Source organism: Hyaena hyaena, unplaced genomic scaffold (genome assembly GCF_003009895.1).
Source record: "Hyaena hyaena isolate Hyena2069 unplaced genomic scaffold, ASM300989v1 scaffold_160, whole genome shotgun sequence".
Classification (NCBI taxonomy): Eukaryota; Metazoa; Chordata; class Mammalia; order Carnivora; family Hyaenidae; genus Hyaena; species Hyaena hyaena.
Window position 1 is genome coordinate 2,614,593 of NW_024080793.1, and position 23,391 is coordinate 2,637,983.

Below are 23,391 nucleotides of genomic sequence, written 5' to 3' on the forward strand. Positions count from 1 at the left end.
TCTTCTGGGTAGTTCTTCTGGGTGCCCCCTACCTCGTCTCCAGGTGCCTTGTGAACGGAGAGGAAATAGTTTCACTCCCTGCCGTCTGCTTCAGATGGCTGTCCCTGGAGTCCAGCCCTGTGGGGTAGCAGAAGTGTCCGCTGACCCACTCACCTCCCCCACCCCGGGGTCACGTGTTCTGTTGTCCCAATCTGTCCCTCTAGATCTGCAGTACCCCCCACGAGTACCCCTCATTTTTGAGTCACAGGAAGGGATATATAATTGAAAAAAGCCAAATGTGGCATCCTGGTTAGCAACATTTGCTAAAACTTGGCCCATGATCATGGCTCTGGGCCTTGCAGTAATGTGAGGAGGACACAGTGGAAATAGTGCTTGAGAGGAAAGAGAGATCAAGGGAGAATGTTGCTGTATTTCAGCGCTGAGACCTGGACGCTACCTCAGCCTGCACTTTATGGTAGCAGCTCCTTGGGAGAAGCAAACAGCAGGTAACCAGGACACTGTTTAATGGCAGAGCCAAACATGGGTGGAGTGGGCAAGCCAGGAGTCCTCAGCTTCAGAAACTAGGCCATCGGTCAAGGACTGGCTTCTGGGCAAGGACTGGGAGCCTTCGGGAGAGTCATCCCTCCAGGATACAGCTAGCAGAGAAGGTCGGCATCATGGCGCCTCCCAAGTGTGTCCCCACCCCCACCCTGACATTCTCACCAGCCTCCCCCTCGTGTGGGGTCTAACATTTGCACTGAATACTCACAGGCTCTTCCCCCTTCAGTTTTGACCTGTCCAGGAATCTGAAGTAAATCTGAAGGAAAGGAAGTATCCTGGGCATTAATTTCCTGCTTTAAATCCAAGTTGCCAGGCAAGGGAGCATTTGTATGGGTGGCCACCTTCCTTTCCTCTCCCCATTTTTTTTTTTTAAATAGTATTAACATCCCAGCCGAGAAGCAGAAACTCTGCCAGCATTTCCATTAGAAACCTCATTTTTCAGGGTCTTTTCACTAAACCATAAAACTTTATACCTCATATTAAACTGATCCTAAAATGATCTTGGCCTGCTGTCAAATGTTCTTTTTCTTTTTTTTTTTTTTTTAATATATGTATTAAGGAAAACTATCAATTAAAGGGAAAAGAAATCAATCCTCTTAGTTCCAGTTTGTATCATCAGAAGATCCTGTCCTGGAAAGGTACCTTTTATTAGGCTTGTATCTACTTGGCACAGTTACTTGGTAAGAGCTGGAAGGGCTTATACAAATCTGCATTTAAAATACTTAAAATCAATAATGAAATGCTTTGTATTAACATAATCCTGGGTAGCTCATGATATATTTATAAAATGAGCCAGTCAGTAATATCATGCCTACTTCAGAACAGAATTCAAAGAGCAGTCAGTTGATGAGATATATATATCTCATTTGTGGAAGGAAAAGAAGCATGAATGTTATCAGAGAAGTGGCCAGAGTGGGAGTCCAGGGAAGCTTAGCCCTGCAGGACATATGCACCCCTGCTTCCTCTGCACTCTCCTTAAAGCTGTGAGTTGGCTTATTGTGAGCGGTTCCCTATTAAATTCCCCCTACATTCTGCTGATGGCAGCAGCTGACCTGCATTCTGCTCCAATGGGCCATATAGTTGCACAGCAGAGCATGCACTGTTTTATGACATTTACCCATAGTACCAGTCACTGGTTTTTCTGTTTCTTTTTTTTTTATATATATAGTTTATTTTTGACAGAGAGGGACCATGTTCACGCTCATGAAGGGGAAGGGGAGAGGGGGAGAGAGAGAAGCTGAAGGAGGCAGGCTCCAGGTTCAGGATAGAGCCCAACATGGGACTCGATCCCATGAATCGTGAGATCATGACCTGAGCCAAAATCAAGAGTTGATCGCTAAACCGACTGCGCCACCCAGGTGCCCCTTTTTCTGTCTTTTTGTTTTTGTTTTTTGACTACACAGGCATTCATTACATTCATTCTAGATGATTTAGACCAGTAGTCTTCAAACTAGGCTCTGGGAAGCTGGAAGAGTATCTTTGGGCTTCAGCGGTGGGCTTGGAGAATGGGGGAGAAGCTGAATGTATGACCTCCACCCTTGCCCACTTCAAGTGGTTCTGCATTTACCATTTTTGTATCTTAGGCTTTGGTATATAATTTCATTTGAAAATATTTGAAAGACTAGGGATCTAGGCTGCAGAGGTAGCAAACTGGTGACTTGTTTGGCCAGTATGGTTTATAAGACACAACAAGAATGTGTCCATTTTATGTGGGAAATGTGCTGTCTGGTTCTGTGTTGGTGCCCACCACTCATGAGGTCTTGCTCCGGCACAGTTACCTGACTCCTGGAGACATTTGGGCTCGCCACTGACGGTGCCCAAGCTGAGAGAAAGGGATAGCACTGGTACAGAAAATACACTGCCAGTCTGAAGTTCTCATTTAAACTATTAGTTTGTGTCTCTACCCTACACAGAGCTCTAAGCAAAGTTCTGGTTATGTGGAGGGTACAGTTGGGCCTCATTCACAAGGAAGTGCTAACGCAGGAAAGAATGGCCAGGCAGTAGATTACAACTGAGTGGGAGAAGTCAGGAGCCTGCATAATTAGAAAATCATAGCATGTTAGAGCTTGAGACAGACCTCAGAGATCACACTGGCCAACCCTTCATCAATGCGGACAGTGGAGCTTAGAGTAGAGACATGCCATGCTAAGTCCAGTTTCTAAGTGATGAAGCCCAGCCCAGCATGTGGATCACTTCCCTGGCCATCCACTGCTAATTTCTCTCCACCTCTGCCCTGAGTAACTGAGAACTGATGATCCAAGCTCGCTCCCAGACGTGGTTCACGTTGACCTGGTTGACTGATCCTTTCTTTGGCTTCTTTGTGACTTAGGAGACCAGTCAGGGGATGACAACATCACTCAGATGCTCCAGCGCGCTCACGACTGCCGGAAAACAGCTGAGAATGCCGCCAAGGCCCTGCTCATGAAGCTGGATGGCAGCTGCGGGGGCGCCTTTGCCGTGGCCGGCTGCAGTGCGCAGCCCTGGGAGAGCCTCTCTTCCAACAGCCACACCAGGTAATCCGCGGCCCTTCCGCCATGAGATGGCCGTGTGTCCATGTGTGGTCTGCTCACTAGGCTTGATGTGTGGTGACCCAGCTCTCAGAGACGGTGAGGCTTGGGTGAGGGCAGAATTCTCCCCACTGCTTGCAGCCTGCCCCATCTGGGGAGTCGGGGAGTCAGTGACTCAGCACGGGAGAGCTGGAAAGGGCCTTGTCCTGTGGCCAGCATGGGAACCACAGCCTGGAGAGAAGGGGAGAGTTGCTCCAGAAAGAGTAACGTGAAGATGGAACCCAAACCTACCTTTCTGTCTGGTTCCCTCTCTCCCATTTTGTTCCGTTTCCATTTCTTCATAGTTCTTGATTTCCAAGAGTATTTGGGGGTAGCTTAAGGCCCATTTGCTGCAAATGGTCCCTAAGCACCCACGACTCAAACTGCGTCTTATTTCTAGGCTCCATTCTCTCCCTTCTTCCTCTTGGGTCTCTGCCCTTTGTAAGCTCTTCTTGGGCAATAGCCTCCTCTTTTCCCATCTCTTTTGCTTCACAGAGTGATACCATATTCATAGCAGGTACTTAGCAGACACACAGTCATGAACCTGAGTTCAAGTTCAGTGTCTGTGAATCAAGAACTGAAGTGGGTACATGAAAAATATGGAGAGGAAAGTTGTGAAGACCTTGCTAAGCATAATTTGCTGAAGCCATTGAATTCTTTGGGAGGAAGGTCGAGGATCAGAATGAAGCCTTTTCTAGTGATCTTCTCATTTCTTACCACAGAAGCCTTAAAACCATGAATGCCTTCCCTTTATATATCAGTTCTCAGCCTAGAAAGTACTTTGTTAGAGATTCTCATGTGGTAGCCAAATCATAAAAGACAGGAAGGGTGACTTACCCACTCACACAGGTGAGAAAGCCTTGGCTCAGAGATCTCTAAGTGACTTGCCTAGATAAGGCTCAGGGCTGATAGAGGGAAATCAGGATTGGGACCCAGGACTTTGGCATCAAATGTATTATTCTCTCCACTATACCGGGTTGAATGTCATGACATTAAGAAAACAGTGTGTACTTGCAAATTAAGTGACAAGAATCACATAAGAGTGGATTGAGTCTCAAGCACCAAAGGAGAACTACTGATGTTTCCTTGGTGCCTGAAAGCAGCCTAATGTTCCCATCTCCCTTCCCACTGGCAGGACCCAGCCATCTGTCTGAGTGCATCTATTTACCTATCCCAGACCTGGTGCCTTAGAAGAGGGGACATTCCCAACAACATAGCTGGCCAGGTGCCCACAAACTCAAGGGAATTATTTCCTTTTGACTCCAGCACCGATTGTCTTATTCAGTGAAACACAGATTCTAATTTTTTTTCTTAAAACCACTTTCTTCTGTTTTAACACGGCAAGCAGATGCTCTTCTTAATGACTTTTCCAGATGTGCATGATCTATAATTTCCATGTTCATTTAAAATAGAAATGTAGACCTCATGTTGTCAGCGATACTCTGGATTTTTTTTTTAATAGTTTATTTATTTTTGAGACAGAGACAGAGTGTGAGCAGGGGAGGAGCAGAGAGAGGGAGACACAGAATCTGAAACAGGCTCCAGGCTCTGAACTGCCAGCACAGGACCCGACATGGGGCTCGAACCCACAAACCGCGAGATCATGATCTGAGCTGAAGTCGGACGCTTAACCGACTGAGAGGTGCCCCATCAGCGATACTGTTGAAATAGTAAATCTAGAAGCAAGTTGAGGGAATATATGCTGTTTCAGTAGCTTATAATGGGCATGTTACGGATATTTTGCTCACACTTCCCCATCCCCAAAATAATTTTGTTTTCATTCAAATCAGGGATACATTTGGGGTCAGTCAGCAGTAACAACTCTCACCATCTATTTAGTGGGGATCCTGGTTATGAACATTGTTAGAAATACTTTAATGTATAGATGAGCCTTGATTCTAAGACAGTTTTCTGGGAGAAATTTCATTTTTGGTGATCTAGTAACTCACTCGAATTGAGATCAATTTGGGACATGGTCTTTATTTTTAAGGTTGACCTCACAAAAGAATGGCCCTTGAACTAATTTCACTCTCAAATAGGTCTTCTATCAAAATACAGAAGACTTTAGTTCAGATTTCACTCAATTGCCTTCCTTAAAAATTCACTTCCATGGGGCGCCTGGGTGGCTTAGTCGGTTAAGCGTCCGACTTTCGCTTAGGTCATGATCTCGCGGTTCGTGGGTTCGAGCCCCGCGTCGGGCTCTGTGCTGACTGCCAGCTCAGAGCCTGGAGCCTGTTTCAGTCTGTGACTCCCTCTCTCTCTGACCCTCCCCTGCTCACGCTGTCTCTCTCTCTCTCTCTCCTGGAAATAAATAAAACATTAAAAAGAAAATTAAAAAAAAAAAAGATATAGAAGCTTTATAAAAAAAAAAAAAAAATTCACTTCCACGCTCCCTCCCAACTCAGAACAGCCAGGGTGGGTACAAAGAACCACACACAAGCCATTTGTGTGGCATACCACATTCTGTGGTCGTGACACAACCAGACGGCTTTATACTAAATGAGAGTTCTGAAAAAAAAGTCCCAAACCACCAACCCTTTTTATAATTACAGTGATTAATTCTGTGTGTACATCTTGCTGTTCCAGCTCAGACATCTCCCCCCCCCCCACCCCCCGTCAGGTTTGTGGGAGAAAGAAAGGGAGTCGTCCTCTTTCTTCGCTCTATAACCAACTGGCACAGAGAATTCTACTCAGAGTGTCGGTCAGCTGTTTCTCAAGGTCTCAGGAAAGGAATGCTGAGTGTCCAGTCCCGAGATGCCTTGCTGGCAGCAGGCGAACAGCTCCTGATGACAGGAGGGTCATGGTTTGGGAACGGAACAGCAGAAGAGCAGTTACCAGCAAGGAGAATAGAAATGGTAGCCAGCCTCTCAGTTGATTATTGGCAGGAGCCCAGAGACACCGCTCTTTCACTCTTGAAAAATACAGCCATAGCATAGCCTCCTCCGAAGTTATAATTATCTCAGTGCACTGAGTAGGTAATGTTGATTGCCTGGATACCTTTATCAGCCTCTCACAACAGAGGAGCCAGTGGACTAACTTGGTTAAGTAGGAATAGGGAATCCTTAATCAAGCCCACCCTTTCTGTCAAGCATCACAATTTCACTTCATTCTGCGGACACACTATCGATCTAAATCTACAAAAGGACTTGTGGCCATGACAGGAAGCCTCAGCAGATCTGCCCTCATGGAAACTAGAGCTGAGTCCCTTTTGTCCTGCCATCGGGTAGGGATCACGGGGCGCTGTGGGAGACCGGTGACTGCAGCCTTGTGGGTGAGCCACTGGACACCTCCTGGGAATCAGGGTCCCACCAGGCTGACCACACACCCCCAGATTGGAATAAGGGCAGTGGAGCTCACAATGCCCAGCTTTCACCTTCTAAGTTAATCTTTTTTTTTTTTTTTTTTAAATATATTTTTTTTTTCTAGGAGAGAGAGAGAGGGAGAGAGAGAGCGCGAGCAGGGGAGGGTCAGAGAGAGAGGGAGTCACAGACTGAAACAAGCTTCAGGCTCTGAGCGGCAGTCAGCACAGAGCCCGACGCGGGGCTCGAACCCACGAACCGCGAGATCATGACCTAAGCGAAAGTCGGACGCTTAACCGACTAAGCCACCCAGGCGCCCCTAAGCTAATCTTCTTAGATGAAGTCTCACTGGAGCAGAGAGGGAGGTTGATGACAGTTTGACCCTGTCCATTGAAAGGATGAATAGGATTGGAATGGCTACTCCATTAGGAAACGTGTGATTCACCACCATGAGTAAGCTTCCGGGAGTAAGACACCAGATCTGGCTGTTGTAATCATAATCTTCACGTCCCCCTGAAAAGAAAGTTGTTTCCCCATCCCAAGTATCAGGAGAATCCATCCAAAGTCCTTGAGATTAATGCTTAGAAGTGCTAGCAAGTTCTGAAGTCTAGCTCAGACACATTCCCTAACATGACAACACGGTGCTCAGGCTTCCTATTCAAATGTCCCTGCCATTTATCTTTTAGGTTCTATGAAAACTAGGTAGAGACCTGAAATGCTGTTTGTTTTTAAGACTTCCTGGTTTCCAAAGAATTTCATGAGCATTGTAAAAATACATAATTAAAATCCAAGCATTACATAAATTTCTCCATGCTAGGATCTTCACTGGAAAGGACACTACTGCAAACAGTTCGGGGTATATTTCTGCAGATAGTTCTATGTGTTAAGACCCTTAGCTGAAATTAGACAGAATCATACGCACATAGCTTGAACAAAAAGGGGCCTTGCTGGAAGGATCTTACACACGCCGGAGCCGCATCCCCAGGATGAAGGCAGAGGTCTACAGTAAGCCCGAGCAGCCACGGAACCAGGCGCCCAAACGCAGCCAGGCCAGACCCCATCCAGCCTGTGTGGCCCCCACATGTGGCTTTCATCTCCCTGCTGGAGGCCGGTGCCCCAGAGGACAGAAAACCAGCACACCACCTGCATTTGTACCAAGGCTGACTGGTTTCACTGGTGTCAAGGAAAAAAAAAAATCCTAGGAAGGGACATCTTGCCCAGGTGGGCTCAAGTTCTACCCCAGTCATTTGTGGTCATGGCAGTTCCCACAGGAGCCATATGGATGGAGAAGAGAGGGGGTGGGTCCCAGAAGAAGATAGAAGGTGTGTATCTGGGAGGCCAAAACGCGCCATCTTTAAAAACATGATTATGTCTATTTTAATCTCCCAAGAATCCTGTGTTCATGGACTCTGATGAAACTTGCTTCTCCTCAACGGGCACCCTCCTACACTGTTGGTGGGGATGTAAACTGGTACAGCCCCTCTGGAAAACAGTGTGGAGGTTCCTCAGGAAACTAACAATAGAACTCCCCTATGACCCAGCAATAGCACTGCTAGGAATTAACCCAAGGGATACAGAAATGCTGAGGCATAGGAGCACATGTACCCCAATGTTCATAGCAGCACTCTCCACAATAGCTAAAACATGGAAAGAGCCTAAGTGTCCATCAACAGATGAATGGATCCAGAAGATGTGGTTTATCTATACCATGGAATCCTACATGGCAATGAGAAAGAATGAAATCTGGCCATGTGTAGCAACATGGATGGACCTTGAGGGTGTTATGCTGAGCGAAATAAGTCAGGCAGAGAAGGACAAATATCATATGTTTGCACGTATAGGAGGATTAGGAGGAACTTGACGGAGGAACAAGGGGGAGAAGAAGGGCGGAAATGGTGGGGGAAAGGGAGAGAGGCCAACCATGAGAGACTCTTGAATGCTGACAAAAACTGAGGACTGATGGATGTGGGGGGGAGGGGGGGATGGGCATGGAGGAGGACACTTGTGGGGATGAGCACTGAGTGTTATGTGGAAACTAATTTGACAAACTATTTGTAAAAAAAAAAAAAGAAAAAAAACTTGCTTCTCCTCTTAGTATTCTGGTTTTAGACATCTGTCCACGTGGCTTTCATTTGTGTCTGTAGCTACCCAGCCTCACACTGGATGGCAACCTGTCATTTATTTAAATGGCTTCCTCTTGTTGGACACGTCTAGCCAGCTTATCACTATTAGAACTGTTAGAGCCTCCGTCCTCACCCTTACACTGTCCCGCTCGTGCAATGTCTGTGAGGCTAATTCAAAGAAACAGAATTTGCTGCCTCAAAAATGATTGTTTCAGATGCCAAATAGCCCTCCACTCATGATCCAGTGGTTCTGCCCTTCGTCCACACCCTTGCTAAAACTGGGTAGTATAAGTTTTTTCAATGTGGCCAATCCCTGGCCAAAAAATGCCCTTAATATTTTCCTTTCTACCTCCTAATGATTAGTGATGTTGAAAATCATAATGTTTAATTTTTCTAATGTCAGGAATATTGTTAGCAACAGTATAGCTGTCAGGACTGGATAGTGCCTACCCTGGTGTGTTACCAGTGACTGAATGGGAAATAGGTTAATGTCTGTTTCAGAGATGTCCTGTCTCCAACACCGAAACAACACCTTTAAAAATGGCTGCAGAAATAGAATCTATCTCCTACACAGCTGTTTCTCCTTTTGACTTTTGCTATCAGCTAAGTTCTTGGGAGCCTTCTGGAGTCAGGCAGTTTTTGAGGACTTCAGTTATCTGGCAGTGGATTTTCCCATACCAATATTTCATTAATTTTTCTTAGTTTAACCTCCATTTCTCCTCCTAGAGAATTCTGATAACCGTCCAGGAGAACACAGACCTCAAAGTTAGGGTTGTGTTTATTTTTATTTGGTTTAAATTTATGTATTTATTTAGAGAGAGCATGAGTGGGGTAGGGGCAGAGAGAGAGAGAGAATCCCAAGTAGGCTCCACTCTAAGCTGGACAGGGGGGCTTGATCCCACAACCCTGAGATCATGACTTGAGCTGAAATCAAGAGTCGGACTCTCAACCCATTGAGCCACCCAGGCATCCCGAGTTAGGATTGTATTTAGGTGTTTTTAGTCCTTTGTGACAAAAAATTGCCAGAGAGGGAGGGGAGATACCACAACACAACACTAAAAATGCAGGCAGGTGACAAGGCTCACCTTCAGCTTAGAAGAATGGGGCCACTTAGGAGTGGCTGATGTGGACGAATGTCACCTGGCCTTGACCCCCTCCTCCAAATAAATCTAAAATGCTCAGCAAAACAGAAGGCCAGCCTGATGGCTTTTTCCTTCTGAAAATGAACTGTCCCTTGGTGGAAATGAGATCTTAATTGAGGGTGCCAGGTAAGGCATTGACTAATAAAAACTTAGAGGAAAATTCCTCTCTGGTTTTCGTAGCAAAGAAGTGAAATGCAATTCTAGTGTTTTGCCGAGACAAGGTGAGGAGGCTGAAGAAAAAAAAAATGGATGTTTCTTCTAAAAAGCAGGATGGGGGGCTGTCTTGAGGATGAGGCCAGGACAGGAAGGAAGGGGACCGAAGAGAGGATATTTGAAATCCATGACTACTTGACTAAATGTGAGTCCGTGTCCCATTGTGGCCAGGGCAGGCAGAATGGTGGGGTGACCCAGGCCGCTGGCGTGCACCCCGCTGGCAAGTCATAGCCGTGGAGCGAAGCCAGCAAGAGGGGCTCCAGCAGAACATCCCGGAAAGGAGAAACCCATGTGACCTGGCCCAGTTTATTGGAAAACCAGAGCAGAATGCAAAGATGTGCCGCCCTGCCATTCTGGGGTGGGCTGGGGTTCCCCACCTGGAGCCCTCCCCTCAGTCCCCCCTCAGAGAGCAGGCCTCCCACCCTGCAGATGCAGAGTAACTGGCCCATGTGGACAGTGATTCATTCCCCCCTTGACAGCCAAGACCATCCAGCGTTCCAAGCTGGGAGAGCTAATGGATGACCTAACCCGGGCCCAGCAGCCAGCGGCAGGCCCCTGGGAGACCGGCAGTGCCTTTGTCTGCAGGAGGCAGAGGAGAGGCCGGCGGCTTCCCGCCTTTCACACTGTCACGATCATATTCTGCAGTGGAACATCAGGGCACAAAGCAGAATTATAATTAACCCTGATCGGCTCCCTGCCGGCTTCCCAGAAAGGAGAGGGGGAGGCCAGAGGGGCTGCGGGGACGAGGTGCTTATCTGGAAATCAAACTTTCCCCTGGTAAGAGCAGTTTAGAGCGCTGAGCTTCCCGGAAGGGTAGATCTGTGGAGGGAGATCTTTTTCTTTTCTGAAAATTGTGCCCGTGGTAGAGACGGTGAAGTAAAGGCCTTCGCTACCTGGCCAGGTATCAGGCCCCAGACCCTCGGGGGTTCAAGGACACCTCTATGCCTGTCAGCCCCTGCCCACTCACATTGGTGTTTCCTAGACAGTCCTGGGTGGTTTCTTAAGTTCGGTCAAGCACTTGCCGCATTGCTTCTTCCTCAGCTGGGGTAGTTTGCCTGACCTGCTAGGTGGCTGTCGTCCCTAGAGGGGGTCCTTGAGTCTGTGTAGTGGGGTGCCAGATGTTGTTGGCACAGCTGTTTCTCTTCCTCCAGAAGGAGTGGTGCACTAGCTGGCCCTGCCTGCTTCCGGACCCACTGTCTCCTTTCCTTTTTATGTTAAAAAAAATTTTTTTTTTAGTTTATTTATTTTTGAGACAGAGACAGAGCATGAGTGGGGGAGGGGCAGAGAGAGGGAGACACAGAATCCGAAACAGGCTCTAGACGCTGAGCTGTCAGCATAGAGCCTGATGCGGGGCTTGAACCCACGAACCGTGAGATCTGACCTGAGCCAAAGTCAGGCGCTTAACCGACTGAGGCACCCAGGCGCCCCCGCTGTCTCCTTTCCCAAAACTTGGAGGTGTGGGAACTATATGTATTCCCACATTACTGCAGCCCAGGAAGAATGGGTCATTTAATCTGGGCCATAAAGCTGGGAGGTGTCAGGGGAAGCACAGTTACTCAGGTCTGTCTGATACCAGAGGTCTCATAATCACTGGCACCTGCCAAATCAGCCCAAGAGTGTAGTGGCTTCTCCCTAGAGAATTTTGGAGGGGTCCCCTTACCTCACAGGCTGCCGTGCAAATGCCTACCTACCCCTGGGGTAGACCAGTTGTTCTCACACCTGGCTGTGCCTGAGGATGATGGGAGGGTACATGAAAATACAGACAGCTGGGCTCCACTCCTTCCCCATTCTAGAGGTCTTGGAAGTGGGCCTGGGAACATGCATTCCTAACAAGTTCCTAAGTGATGCTGCACTTGCCAGCCCCGCAACTACTCTTTGACAACCACTGGGGTACCCCAGTCCTGCTCAATGGAAAATCTGCCAAAGTAATATCATTTCAGTGCCTGCAGGCTAATTACAGAACTCTAGCTTCTAATTCTCTTTAAATTTTGAAAATTCTTCTTTAAGTGAAAGGTAACAAACATTACCTCAAGTCTTAAGGGTTCTAGTGCTTAAAAAAAAAAAACCAAACTAGGCCAAAGACAGTATGACAAAAAAATCATCTGGGTGGTGGGCACATGGGTGTTGGTGAATCTCTGTGTTTTTCTGTGTGCTTAAAATTGTTCAAAATAAATGTTAACGTAAGGAAGGACGAAGGTTGTAAAGTGAACCTCTGGTCCAGAGCCCCAGCTTCGGGGGAAAGCATCTCATACCTGAAGCCTCCTCCCGGCTCACTGGAGGGGAAGTGTTGGTGTTTGCCAGCGCCATGCTGTCCAAACCTGCCGCGCCTGCAGACACACTCAGCCCTGTGGCATGCTTTGAGAACAATGCTACCATTTCAGTTTGTTTGTTTGCCTATGGGACATTTAGATGTCTGTCCTTCCACGTCCCTGTTGAGGTGAGCGCTGAGCCCTATTTGAGTGGTTTTGTTCCAGGCATGCCTACCTCTGCCCCCTCCAGCTCAGGGAGGCGGTTCTTTACTGGAGAAAGGCTGAGATGCTGAGGGAGGGACTGTGTTTCCTCCCTTGAAAAAGTCCCTCTCATTCAGAAGTCCCACCTGCCTCCCCAGCGCCCTCTGCTGGGGCCACTGTTAGCTTGTTCCCTTCTCTTGAGCTGCTTCATTTCTTGATGAAATTGCACCTCAAATGTTCCAGCCAGGGGGTGTTTCTGCCTCTCCCTTCTCATCCTTTTTAAAATGCAGGTTGAGGGTGCCTGGGTGGCTCAGTCAGTTGAGTGTCTGACTCTGGATTTCAGCTCAGGTCATGATCTCATGGTTCGTGAGTTTGAGCCCAACATCGGTCTCCATGCAGACAGCGTGGAGCCTGCTTTGGATTCTCTCTCTCTGCCCCTCGCCCGCTCATGCTGTCTCTGTCTCTCTCGAAATAAATTAACGTCCATAAAATAAAATGCAGCTTGAGAAAACATAATAATGGCAATTTATAATAATAATTTTACTCTCCTTTCTGCCCTGCCAGCTTCTACCATCTCTTCCCAAGAGTGTCGCAATAGCCCAGAATGGGTCTCCCTACCTCTCCCCTTGCTTCCCTGTATCTCTCCTCAGCACAGTGGCCAGAGGGAACCTATTAAGATGTAAGGCAGATCACATCACCCCTGTTACAAACCCTCCGATAGCTTCCATTCTAATTCTAGAGAAAAAGACATAACCCTTATAAAACCTGAGATGACCTGGCACCCTGCCCCCTCCTCTACACACTCTCCTCTCTAACCAGTTCTCCTCTTCCCTCTCCCTTAGCTGACTCATCTCATTCTTGATGGCCACATCCAGTGCCCCAGGGACTTTGCATTCACTATATATATCCTCTGCCTGGATCACTCTTCCTCCAGAAATCCGCACAGTTGCCTTTTCTCACCTCTGTGAGGTTCTACTTTATCCTCAGATCTACTTTGTGCAATTTTATCATGCAGGCCCTCCCTATAGCCCTGTTGCAAAGAATAATCCCATCTCTTTGTGCTGCCCATAACTGCTTCCTTTTTCTCCATGGTACTGCTCACTGCCCGATGTACTGTATATTTTATTTGTGTCTCCCCTATTAGAATATGAGTTCCATGAGAGCAGAGATTTTTCTAGGGCCTAGAAGAGTGCCCTATAGTGGCACTCCAGTATTAAGTGAATGATAGCTATATTTATCGAGTGCTTACCATGTACTAGGCTCTGTTCTAAACACTTTGCATTTTATAGACGGAGAGATAGGCACAGAGAGGTTGAGTCAGGCTACCTGTAAATCTACAGAGTGTAGAAGATGCTTGGGTCACATAAATAGTACCTCTGAGTTAGGGTTCTCCAGGGAAACCGGACCAGCAGGGGTAGGATAGGGGTATGTAAATACATGAATAGAGTGATTGACTAATTTTAAGGAATTGGTTCATATGATTATGGGGGCTTGCAAGCCCTAAATCTGTAGGACAGGCAGACTGGCTGGAAACCCAGGGAAGATGATGTGGCAGTCTTGAATCTGAAGGTTGTCTGGAGGCAGAGTTTCTTGTTTCTTAGGGGGACTTCATTCTTTTCTCTTAAGGCCTTGAACTGATTGTACGAGACTCACCTGCATCATGGAAGGTAGTCTGCTTTACTCAAAGTCTGATTTAAATGTTTATCACGTCTAAAAATATCTTCACAGTGATATTTAGATGGGTGTTTGGCCAAGCAACTGGAAACTGTAGCCCAGCCCAGTTGCTGCATGAAATTAACCATTGCCACCTGTGAGGAGGTGTTGTATGTTGGTCAGGCAGATCTTGCTCCCTTCATCTGCAAGATCCATCCTACCTGTCCGGATGGGCTGAAGAGAGTGGGGTGGGGAGGGGCAGCTCCAAAGAGTCTGGTGCTCAGGAATTTCCAATCTTAGCAGGAGTTCTCTGACTTGAAGATCACCCAAGCCCTAGGGTGTTCTCTTCCTCCTGTGCACGGCCAGCTAAGTGGTGGAGCTCTAGCTCATCACCTCTCCTCACCTTTGTCTCCGCAGAAGCCTAGTCTTCTAGATAATGCGTCATACACAAGAGTGGAATGGTCCTTGGTCACACCTAGGTTATGGAGGAATTGCATCTGCTGAGTTGGGGGCCCAGGCCCGTTACCCCTGTTCTGGGCTGAGGTGAGGAGGGCAGGCCTGGGCCTATGGCAGCCAGCAGCCCATGGAGACTGCCCCTTGTTCCTGGCACAACTTCTAGCGATGTGAGTCATGGGTGGGGGGCAGACCGGAGGCATGAGAAGACAGTGGCCCAAGTCCAGTGTCCGGCCTCATGACCGGGCAAACCACCTAATGTCTCTGAGCCTCAGTCACCAGATTGGTAATGACAGAGATGATCATGCCAACCTGGCCTGTTGTAATGAGAGTTAAATGGGGCTCTACTTGTGTTTCTGCCATTGTGTTAAGGCTGGAGCCATGAGGACTGCATCAAGTGTAGGTAGGTCCCGTGTAGATCCAGAGAAACTGTACATCCACACTGGCCTCAATGCTGGAGGACTGACTGGGTGCAATGGGCCCCACTCTGAGCCAGTGGGGGCAGCCTGCCCACTGCCAGAAAAGGCCAGAGCCCTTTTAAGAGCCAGAGCCTTGGTTTTCCTGTGATGCTCATCCTGTGATGCATGGTGGCCTGGGTCCCACAGAAACCTTCACGGGCCACCATGTTCTCAGGGTTTATCTAGGTGCTCCTCAGATCTAGCAGCCATCACCATTCAGCATGAGCATCCAAGGGCCCCTTGGACAGGCCTGAGTCCCTGTGGTGGACATTATACTCGGCTGTGATGCAGGAGGAATGGCAGGGAGGTCGGGGGCATCCTGCTTTTCTAAGTTGTCACAGTAGCAGCACACACACGTAAGGGTCTGTTTCACGGTACAGCGGTCCCCTTTCTCTACCACACCTTCCGCTCCCCCCCCGAGGGGACTGCTGTAGAGGTCCTGGACGTATGTTTCCACAAGTGTCTATAGTGTCTATCCATCACACTATAGGTATTTTGTTCTTCAGCTCTGTTCCTTACCATATCCCTTTGTTCCTTAACATTCCCCCTTTTTAAGTCCTGTCCACACTGGACTTAAAATATAATAAAAAGCTACACCTAGCTTTTATTGTATACTACTTTTCATCATATTTCTCCACTTAAAATATTTCTGCTGTTGTCGTAATTATTACTGTAATGTCCACATCATTTCCCGCCATAACCAACTACACTCTCTATGCCATGAAATATCTTTGGCTGTATCTTGTTGCTTCTGTGGGATTATTTCCTCAGAATTCATTGTTAGGGTCCACATGTTGTGTTAAAGGGGGTACACATTTATTTCTGTTACTGTTCAGACTTACCTCTCTCCTGAAAGGTTTTATCAGTGTACCATGCCATGCAAAATGCTTTTGGGGGGCGGGGGGGTGAAGTGGTGCAGGGGGATTACCATTTAAACACAGTTGGAGAGATGGGGTATGGAGAAGACTCAGGAAAAAGACCTGCTCACAGTGGCTGGGAAACATGACAGGTTTTCTCTGTCTCCTCAGCACAACCAGCTCCACAGCCAGTAGCTGCGACACCGAGTTCACTAAGGAAGATGAGCAAAGGCTGAAGGATTACATCCAGCAGCTCAAGAACGACAGGGCCGCGGTCAAGCTGACCATGCTGGAGCTGGAGAGCATCCACATCGACCCCCTCAGCTACGACGTTAAGCCCCGGGGGGACAGCCAGCGGCTGGACCTGGAAAACGCAGTGCTAATGCAGGAGCTGATGGCCATGAAGGTACGTGGGGCTGGGGCCCCCTGGAACCCTATACCCATTTGCTTCCATGTCAATAGGAGGAGAAAGGCAAAGGACCTCTGAACACAGGTCAGCGATAATGATAAATCAACCCCGTCTGGGTTCAGTCACCTCCCTCTGGAGGACAGCCAGAGAGCCTCATTCGTGGGCAGGAATAGTTTCAGTGTGTCTGGGGTCACCTGGGCTGGACATGTCCCTAGAGGGGTCAGCTGAACTCTGGGGAATGCCTCGGAGGGTCTCAGCTTGACCCTGGAACACCTCGTTCTCCAAGAGAAGCCAGGTGAGACCCTTCCAAGCTGGAGCAGCCTCTGTCCATGTAAAAGGACCCCTAATCTCCAGAAGCTTATGGTGCTTCTCGGGTTGATGCTGATGTCAGTGTGGAGTGGAGGAGGGGGTGGGGCAAGGGCAGGTGCAGAACTTGAACCGGAGCCCCAGTTTCCTGACACCCTCGTCCCTTCGGTGCCGGTGCCGTGTGGAGCCCGCTTGCATCATTATGCCCTCCGGTGAAGTGTGCCAGTGCTGCTCAGGTCAGCGTTTCTGACAAGATCTTGGGCTCTTCGCCCAGCCGCCTGAGTTATCTGCTGGCATCTCTAGAGCAGGGGGAGCTTTCTTGGAAAGCTGGTGCCCCTTATTGGGAAGTGGTTTAGCAGGACATACTCCACAGGCTTCCAGCCAGGGGTGCCGAGCACTTCGCCTTACTCTGCTAAGTGCTTTCTCTGAAGACAGCTGTGGTGCCAGAAAGACTGTATCTGGTGTGTGTTCGCAATTCAAGCCCAGAGCTTGCAAAACTCTCAGTTTCCTGAGGATGTTTGTTATGCTAATGAGGCAGGCCCCCTGGAAGCTGCGGTACCAGGGCCATCCCTGGAAGGATCCAGCATGTGATGATAGAGTTGGGACATACAGCCCCTTGACCTCCAGCGAGGGTGGGGAGTGCTGCAGATTGAGTTCCACTGGGTGACCGGGGATTTAATCACTTGTGCCTAATCCTGAAACCCCCGTGAAATCCTTGGACACTGAGGCTCAGAGAAGATCTGCGTTCAGCACACTTCTGGGCACACCCCATCTGCAACCTTTATGATAAAACTGTAATCCTAGATATAGATAGTGTTTTCAGGAGTTAGCAAGTTACTGATCATGAGTGGGTTGTAGAAACTCGGATTTTGGAAGCAATTGGTAGGAAGTGCAAGTGGCCTGCGGACAGCGCCCACACACACACCCTGCCCCCAACACTCATGGCTGGTGTTTGAAGTGAAGGCAGTTGTGGACTCTATCCTTACCCTATGGGGCCTGGGAGAACTCCAGGAAGTTCAGGTCAGAGTGTGTTGTATTGTGTACACCCAGCTGGAGTGGAAACAGAATAACCACTTGCAAGGACCATGGTCCTGTACAGCTGCAGCCAGTTCTCTGCCGGTGGCAGAAGGGGGCACTAGTAGGGCTGCTCCTGCCGGTCTTGCTTCTGCACCGGACTCTGCTGCCAGGCCTGCTAATGTGGGAAGTCAAGGCCAGGAGCCATGGTCCCAAGCCTACTCTCCAAACTCCACTCTCTCGTGCACAAAGGCCTGGTTTGCACAGCCTTGGATTCTGCAGTGTCTCTTGCTCCCAGCTGTTGAGACCTGAGGGAGGGACTCTCAGGAACAGAAGTCAGCTTAAAACCATAGGCCGGTCCTCTGGGCCAGGTGGGGCAAGGAAGTGCTGAATTAATAGCTAGTAACTGGCATCCCCTGATGGCATCAGCACTGTCCTCAGAAGAGAGCAGGGCCCCCTCTGCTTAGCTCACCTCTGGAGAGGAGAGAAGAGCTGCCTGCTGTGGTCAACCCAACACACTCAAGTTACTTGCTCGATGTGTTCCTGTCCTCAGCGGCTGCTCAATCTTGAGTCTAGCTGAAGCCAGGGAAGACTTTGGGCCGTGGCAGCAAATTAGGAATCAGCTTCTTTGCTTCTAAGCTGGCTTATTGTGTCCTTCCCACTCAGCTCAGACCCTGATTTGTGTTCCCTCTGGGGAACCCCCATGCACCCTTGGCTGATTTCTCTGCTCCTTGCCCATGACCCAGGCATTGGGTCCATCATCACAGTGCCTTTTTCCCCAATCAGGAGCCCTCTTTGTTGGCCTTTGCACCCTGTGGCATGAGCTGTGAAGCTGCCCTTCCATTATGTGTTCCAGACAGCATGTTTCCTTTGGCCAAAGACGAAGGATTTCCTTTTTATGTTCAAGCCAACATGTTGTGCGATAAATTCCAGGTTACTCTGGCCAAGAAAGACCTTTTTGGTGGAATAAAGGCTCTAATATTCCCTTTGCTATTTGAAAATAAAATGTGTATACATCATAGAAATTATCTAAAAGAGCAGAAATTCTAAAAAGCTGGGAGAAAATAACCCATAATATGATCCAGAGACAGCCATTGCTGGCCATCTGGCTTGGTTCCCTTCTTGGGAGGTTTTTGAAGGATAAACATCAGAGGCCTCTCCCTTCCCTACGCAGTGTGTCAAGGATAGGCACACCATTCCAGGGCCACTAGCAGCAGGTTGTGTTGGATTTCACCATTTCATTCTATTATACAATTGCTGAGACACTCAAGTTTTCTGTGTTTTTCACTTCCTGTACATGATCTTTTCATCTCTAGATGGTCTGCTTTGTTCCTTTTCAAATCCACTCTTCTTTTTTGAATAGTCTTCTGTTACGACTCTTCTTCCTCTCTTTGTTTTAAAGATTTGTTTTCTAGTGTTTCGCCTGTTATTTTTGGTTCTTGTAGATGCGGATTCCATCTCATCATGATTCATTTCCATTTTCTCTCTTTGTGAGTTGGGAGAACACCAGCTCATCTTCAATGGAGATTGTGTCTTCTTTGAGGTCTTCTTGGGTAGTAGATGTCCCTACAGAATGGTTCTGTGCATGGATCTGCTGGGACCCATGGGTTTCAGAGACTTGGGACTAGTTTCTGTTACATTCTTGGCTTAAGATTCCTGTTTCACATCTACACATGACACGTTTGTGGTTCTGGTTCCTCAAAAGAGGCTCTTCCTTTTCCCACCCAGACTTTGAGGGATAAGTTTTCTCACCACATCTCCAGGAAAGAAACCTAGTCTTTTACTTTAGGCAGTGCTTTAAGAGTTCTGGCTCTTAGCCCTGCCCTTAGCGCAGCTGCCAAAAGCCCTAGGTCCTAGGGCCTTCATCTTGGTCTGACACCTTGATTGGCCTGTACTATGGCCACTTTGCCTTTCCTCTTGGGCAGAGTTCCCCTCTTCATTTCTGGCACCCGTGGATTCATCTTTCCTTCTTTCAAGCTCACATTTATTTATGTTTGTTCTGGGTGTGAGTGTCCCCATTAGCTCAGAATGCAGTGTTGGCAGAACCTTCAGACTCCTGCTTTTAATGGCAAAAGATGAGAAGGCTCTGGTGTATGGAAACGCCTTTCATTCTGGTTTTATCTTTAAGAAAGATCTGGAGTCTTCTTTTGAGTAGTCATTGAGCACCTTGCCGTCTGCATGTCTAATGCCCCTTCCTCCCACCCTGATCTGAATATTATAAGCCGTAGTGGATGCCCTCTAGGTATTGCCCCACACTGGAGGGTGAAAACACCTACCTCCAGGTCTGGCTTATCCAGAAGAGCACACTAGGCCCATGCCTTATTACCTCAAAGGGTCCTTTCAGGGATAACTAGAATCAGTGACCTAGGTGAATCCTATTCAAGGCAGTAACTCTGTTATATACAGGCTATCCCAGAGATAGCTGGGAAGACTGACCTGGCGGTCATGTACTGGTGGAATCACATGACAAGAGTCATGCTTGGGCCTACCTTGAGGAAGGGACTGTAGCTTAGTGGTTAAGAGCCTAGGCTCTGAGCCAGAAAGCCTGGGTTCAAACTCTGGCTCCCAATTTACACAGTAATTGTGGGCAGGTGGATTTTTCTCTGTATGCCTCAGTTTCCCATCCATGTATGGAGATGCTCATAATTTCTATCTCAGATTGGAAGAGTTAAATGGATTACTTTGTATAAACAGTGTTATGTGCTCAGTAAATGCTAGTGGCTATTGTTACCCGGCTGCTGGTCCCATGATAGCATTTTCCTGTTTTGGAGTTACTTGTTATTCTCCCCAGAAAACCCTAATTTGAGTTCTCTAAGACACTTTATGAAGCTTTCTGATGAGTAGTCACCTCTGAAGGACTCTGTTTCTAGTGATTTCATTTGGGCCTCCTGAAGTAGACAAGAGGTGAGGGGATATCCTGGCTCAGCTGTAGGGTCCCAAGGGGGCCACCAGTGGTGGGGGGAGGGGTTGAATATGTGGATTGGTGCCATGGAAAAGGGAATGGGAATTGGAGGGGAACTAGTCAGACCCAGCCTTGCGTGGATGGCCCTCCCTCACAGCCTTTTAGTGAAGCACAGCGTGTGCATGCCGGAAGAGTCGTTTCCAGCAAGACAGGTGTGCCCGCTGAGCGGGGCGCGGAGCGGCGGGGGACGTGCGTTCCAGTTATTAGGTGGTTCTTAGAGTGAACCAAACTGCTTGCCTGTAACTCCTTCATTCATCTCAGTTCTGGTCTGTAGAGTGACAAAGCACATGGCTTTGTCCACGCGTCAGTCCTTCAGATGGTGGAGACACTGGCTTGTTTCCTCCCGGTCGTCTTGTCCCAGCTGTGAAGTGGTAACTCCGTTGCAGGTCTGGGGGCCACAGCCTCAGAGCCCCTCGTCACTCACCTGCTTCCCCACACCTGGCCCTGCTCTCACGGCGGTGCCTCATGCCCTCTGTGCCCCGTAGGAGGAGATGGCCGAGCTGAAGGCCCAGCTCTACCTCCTGGAGAAGGAGAAGAAGGCCCTGGAGCTGAAGCTGAGCACGCGGGAGGCCCAGGAGCAGGCCTACCTGGTGCACATCGAGCACCTCAAGTCCGAGGTGGAGGAGCAGAAGGAGCAGCGCATGCGATCCCTCAGTTCCACCAGCAGTGGTGGCAAAGACAAGCCCGGCAAGGTAGGACCCAGGGCGCGGGGACCCCTGGGGCTCCTCCCACCCGGTTACCGCCACCACCCCTCACTGCCCCACAGCCTCAATTTCCTTATTTGGGAACTGCAAGCCATTCTAGATAACCTTAAAGAAGGTAATGTTTTGGGTGCACAGAAACCAAGTCCACTTTTTTAAAATGTTTTATTTATTTTTGAGAGAGTGCAACCAGGGAGGGGCAGAGAAAGAGGGGGACAGAGGATCCAAAGCGGGCTCCACACTGACAGCACAGAGGCCGATGTGGGACTCAAACTCATGAACCAGGAGGTCATGACCTGAACCAAAGTTGGATGCTTAACCGACTGAGCCACCCAGGTGCACCCCAGATCCACATTTTTAAAAATTGCACTTTATGTACTCGCTAAAGCATTTTCATATGCCATAGTCTGACGGGGGGAGTGATCTGTGCCGGTGTCCAGGGTTCTAGTACTGGGCCACCTCCTTGAATCTCCCACCTCACACCGCAGCCATCACCTGTTGGTCACATCTGAACTGATCAGTGCATTTGCTGCCTCCTGTAAATCTCATCTGTGAGAAGGAGTAGGTAACCCCATTTACATGAGGGAAGGGAGGCTCACATGAAGTAGGGGGGCTCACAGCTAATAAGTGGCAGAATGGGGATTTAACCCAAGTTTGGCTCACAGTCCTCCCCCTCTCATCCGTATTGCCACCTGGACTTGGCATTTCTGCCATGGGTGAAGTGGGAAGCCGGAAGCAGCCGAGGCAGGCAAGCCCCGGATCACATAGAGAGTGTCACAGAGCTCTGTGACTGTCAGGTGGTGTCATCTCGCACACCCGCATTCCCATGAGCCCAGAAGTCTTTGTCTCTAGAATCCAAGCTCATCCTGTCATACTGTCTCTCAGAATTATTCCAAATACTGCATTGGAGAAAAAAATACTCTGGACCCTAAAGAAGTACATCCCTCATCCCAGGGTACTGAAATTCTGTTTTCTACGTCGTGCTTTCTATTCCTAATAAATGCTAGCTTCTCTAGACCCCAGTTTGTTTCCGGCCCAGCACCTGGGGGCATATGCTGACGTACCCATCTAATGAAAGGCTTCTCACAGCCCAGATGGAGGGGTGTCCCTGAGAGAGTTAGTACCTGGAAAGGAAGCAACTTGCTGATTGGCATGGCAGTGAATGATCACTCCCTAAACAACTAAGAGCTTTGGGGCGTGCTTCACAAAGGGCCAGCGCTACACTCTGTCCATCTCTCACCTAAGAAGGAGAGAAGGGAGTTCATGGGCTTGGCACCTGGCTGGGCCACCTCTCCTAAGACCTACCTGCTTTCCAATCATCCGTTCTTGTGCTAGATATGAGCAGGTGCTGATGAGGACTGGAGGCAGTTTCATGAGTTTACAATCCAGAGAGGGACACGGGTGATTGTCACACAGTGACCTAAGACTGAGGATCAATTCCCAGTGCAACAGGAGGCCACAGACCTAACACAGAGCCCAGATGTGGAGATTTGGGACAGGTTTCCTGAATGGAGGCCCAGTGGACAGTGGGAGCTAACTTGATGAAGAGGGTTGGGGAGGAGAAGTCAGTCTGCTGTAAAGTCAATGGAATGCCAAGGACAGAGACCCCCTGTAGGGGGAAGAGGATTTGATTTGGCCGAAGAGATCGGCTGGCTGTGCTGTCCTGAGGACAGTGAGAAGTAACTGAAGGCTTTGCAGTAGGGGGTGACGTGCGCAGTCTGGGCTTAGGGAAGGTCACTGTGTGGGTGCCCCATGAAACCATCTGCCCAGGGCCTGGGGAGTCAAGGCCTGGTAGGCAGCAGCCTCTGAAGAGTTTCATATGGTAACATCTGGGGCTCAAGAAAATGGGGTTTCCCATTCCATGCCAACATGGAACTTTGTAGAGCCATTTGAGTTGGTTACCGGTCACTTTGGGACAGAGCTGAGAGACAGAGCTCCAGTGTTCTCCTGTGTGTGCTTAGGGTGTGGTGGAAATGGACTTGGTGCGTTCTTGCCAGAAGGCCCATGAGCTGAGCTTTTCCCCCTAGTTCTTGGTGTTTATTTTGACTGGGGGAAGTGCTGTGTTTTGTGGAATGGCTTCAAAGCACAGAAAGCTGATGGAAAAGGCCAGATGGTTTTATTTTTAATTTTTTTTTTTTTTTTTTTACATTGGAGTAAGAAGCTTTGTAAGAGTACCTTATGTTGTTCAGGTAATGAAATTACTGTAAGCTGATTATCTTGCCTTTCAAATATTAGATCCATTTACTGTTTCAATGAAATCTCCCT

General features: G+C 48.6%; 1 protein-coding gene across 3 annotated transcripts in view; it reads left to right on the forward strand.

Annotated features, from left to right (window-relative positions):
* MCC (MCC regulator of WNT signaling pathway) overlaps positions 1-23,391 on the forward strand; it is a 276,051-nt gene that overhangs the window by 233,132 nt on the left and 19,528 nt on the right. For all 3 annotated transcript variants that reach the window (XM_039239740.1, XM_039239741.1, XM_039239742.1), the window contains exons 12-14: positions 2,870-3,053; positions 15,906-16,140; positions 20,911-21,117. In XM_039239740.1, the coding sequence (XP_039095671.1) occupies positions 2,870-3,053; positions 15,906-16,140; positions 20,911-21,117 (626 nt within the window). The remainder of the gene's footprint in view (positions 1-2,869; positions 3,054-15,905; positions 16,141-20,910; positions 21,118-23,391) is intronic.